Raw genomic sequence first — 3425 nt, 5'->3', positions numbered from 1 at the left:
TCATGTGGATTTCTCGTTTAATGGTTTCCTTTTTGTAGTAGTTTTATTGAGATGATTAAGGTGGAAGATAGATCCCAAATATTAGATCCATTTCTTAACTATCACATAAAATAGAAGTTGCTGAAATGCTTCATATGGTGATGTTATTCAGTGATTCTAATTTCTAGTTTCAGAGAGAAGAATAGTTTTCTTTTCATTTGAGATAAAAATTTCACCTCTTAAGAATGAAAACGAGACACCAAAACAAAACATCTGAATAATAGTTTTGTTTTCGTTTGAGATAATAGTTTTTTTTTATGGCTCTGTCTCTCTGAGCAGGAGAGGCATTAAAGATGAAGTTAACGTCGGCTCGAAAGTTGAAAATGAAGCGGTTGTCCGCCAAGGAGCTCGGTAAAGTGGAACCATCTCAGCCGTCCCATTTATCTCCTCCAGTCTCCCAACCTGCCTCCTCCCTTGGAAAGGCTGAGGCTGAGGCTGAGCTAGTTCAAAGTAGCCAGCGATGCCGGTCGCTCTCCAAGGACTCAGAGTCCTTAGAGGTTGCTCCCGCAGAACCTCCTACAAACTTGGCGCAGAGTCCCCAGCCCTCAACCACGACTAGTGGGCCTCCTCGGTCAGATTCGAGATCGCGTCTTCTCAAATATTTTAAGGAGCAGCCATCAGCCTTCAGCGCGAAGATCCCCGCGTCTTCGCAGAGTATGCCGCCACCTGAAGCTTGGCCAAGTCTGGTTACGCCTGAGCAGTGCGAAGCTATGCGTAGTATGTCAACGACGGAGTTGGGGAAATACGAATATTCCTTACTGTCTCAGGTATTGTTGCTTTTCATTTCTCGTGGCTATGCTGGTTAGTTGATAAGTGCTTTTCATGACAGTTATTGGTGTGCAATTGGGAATTGATGGAGCGGATTAAGCGTCTCAGTGCAGATTATGCCGAGTCCCAAGCTCAAGAGACTAAGCTACGGTCCTTGGCTGAGTATTGGGAAAAGGAGGCTAAGGCAATCAAAGCTGAAAAATCGAACCTCTCTGAGCAGATGACTAAGGTCCTACTTGAACTAGATAAGAGCAAGGCTGAATCGGAGGAGACTCGATCCAAGGTGGAAGGGGTAAGCGCTATGCTAGAGGGAGCCATGACCAAGCTGGAGGGGGCGAGAACTGAGTTGCAATTGTTTGCGAAGGAGAAGGCATCTCTCGCAGTTAAGTTAGAGTGGTACGATGGGGATTAGTTGGCTGACGAAATGTAGTCGAAGCAGGTGGATGACCCTTTTTGTGTGTCTTGATCGCCATTCAAGCTATTGCGTCTTATTTTGAATTCTATTTTGAAAAATGCATGCCAAGCCTAGTTATTGCAAGTCTATCCCCTCTCGATGTTGATTGTCCTTCTAAGGACATATCTGTTCATTAAAGTTTTGAATCATTAAAGTTTTGAATGGATTTTTTTTCTTAGAATTCTAATATGTCATGTCAATATTATAAAAATTTATTAAAATATTTTTAAAATTTTGAGTGAATTTTTTTTTAACTCTCTTTCTATGTAGGTATATGGTTTTATGCATATTACATCAATTTCAATACAAATTTACTATTCTCTCCACAATTAAAAAAAAATTTACATATAATTTTTTTAATTTAATATCTTTATATAGTTTTCATTTGATATTTTTACTTAATTATAATCTTTAATTTAATTTATTTATAATTAATTAATTAATTAATAATTTTTAATTTAATATAATTTATCATTTTATTTAATATTTAATTATTTTATAACTTTAATTTAATTATAGTCATTAGTATATTTTTTAACTTATTTCAAATATATTTATTTTTAAAAATATATATATAATTTTAATTATTACTAATTATTTATAAACTGAAATATTATAATTAGTTCATTGAATTAAATATATTTTAAAATTATTTAAAAAGAGTTAATCATGTACATTAATTATTGGCTCCATCAATTTAAAATTCAAACTTGTTCTTGAATTAAAAATCTTAAATTTCATCTATACAATCATAAAAGTTTTTTTAATGAGATTTTTAAATTTTACAAACCTTTAATAAAGTTTGTATTGGAGATTTTTTTTTTAATGTGGTTGATAATAAAAAATTTATGATAGTTGATGTATTTTTTAATAAAAATAATTATCTAAATTTAATAAAATAAATTACTTTAAATTTTAGAGAAATTATCACCGACGTCCATGCAGTCACACAAATTCGCTGCAGCCGCTTTGTTCATACTTCCTACCTTTCGAAAGTAGCGAGCCTTAATTTCTCTGCTTATATTTATGTCTACGCATTTCGTCCTCATTGCAACTTCTTTTCTTAGAAAAAATAAATCATAGAAGTAGGGACTCCTACCTTATATTTTATTTTGTTCATCTTCTGACTTCTCCCTCTTTGTCGTAATATCTATACGTTTTCAGCCAACGCACCCAAAGATCAACCTTCAACCTTTTCATAAGCTACAAGCCACGTGATCAAGGAGGTAATTCTATATTGTATACTTTCAACTTACAAGGGAGGCTACGTGTGTGGAAAATGGAAGAAGTCATGTCGATTTCTCTTTTAATTTTTCCTTCTTTTTGCCAGTGTTGTCGATATGATCGATGCAGAAGATATATTTTAAAGATGAAGTTTATTTCTTAATTATCTCATCAAGTTAAATGAGTTGAAATACTTCAATTATGTTACGGTCAAAATATTGTGAATAGTAAAACCATCACTCAACGGACAAGCTGAGGTGCGAGTGCTCCAAAGATCGTCAGTAAAGGTGGAAGAACCTAAGATACACTCTACAAGAGGATTAGACCGGCTATGGGACGGATCCAGTTGTAAATCCGCTCAAGTTAGGGTTCCACCTTTTTGAGAGAATATTTGGAAGCATTCAAAGGAGAAGAATGGGAAAATAGAACATCGTGGAGTTGGTGGAAAATTTTAACCTCTTTCTTCTCTCCTCATGAGTGCTTATGTGATTCTCTCAAGAACATCTTTACATCAACAAGAATATCATTATCGCAAGGGTTGAAGGGGAGACCAGATTCGATAGTTTTAGTCGTCTTTCCTCTCATCTAGCACCACGTGTCAGTAGGACCGGAATCTAGGAAATTAAGTCTGACAACCTCATAATCACCTCACAATTCTTAGGATACTATATGTCCTAGAATATTCACCGCTACGCAAACCTGTTCCAAGGATAAAGGAGACATTAGTTGGAGTGACCTTGAAGGAGATGAGGTCGGGATTTCGCTTTACAAGGGATGTGCCAACAACTATAATTGAGATGAGCGTGTTGTCAAGGATGATGTACGAGAAGACGATGGTAGTGTTTGAGGTCGAAACAGGATATGAGACCGAAGTGGGATCTGAGATTGAGATGAGATCTAAGATTGAGATAGGATATGAGACCGAAGTGGGATCCGAGGC

The 3425-nt window shown here is 35.6% G+C and overlaps 1 protein-coding gene across 1 annotated transcript; it reads left to right on the top strand.

Annotated features, from left to right (window-relative positions):
- The first annotated feature begins 343 nt into the window (after nucleotides 1-343).
- Nucleotides 344-1327, top strand: LOC122054139. The gene is made up of 2 exons (XM_042615962.1): nucleotides 344-806; nucleotides 869-1327. Exons 1-2 carry the CDS (start codon nucleotides 363-365, stop codon nucleotides 1217-1219), a joined length of 795 nt encoding a protein of 264 aa, XP_042471896.1. The 5' UTR covers nucleotides 344-362; the 3' UTR covers nucleotides 1220-1327.
- The last annotated feature ends 2098 nt before the right edge of the window (nucleotides 1328-3425 follow it).

This window comes from Zingiber officinale, chromosome 3A (assembly GCF_018446385.1).
Source record: "Zingiber officinale cultivar Zhangliang chromosome 3A, Zo_v1.1, whole genome shotgun sequence".
NCBI classification, from domain to species: domain Eukaryota; kingdom Viridiplantae; phylum Streptophyta; class Magnoliopsida; order Zingiberales; family Zingiberaceae; genus Zingiber; species Zingiber officinale.
The sequence above is the reverse complement of the archived record's forward strand: the minus strand, read 5'-3'. Positions and strand labels throughout refer to the sequence as shown.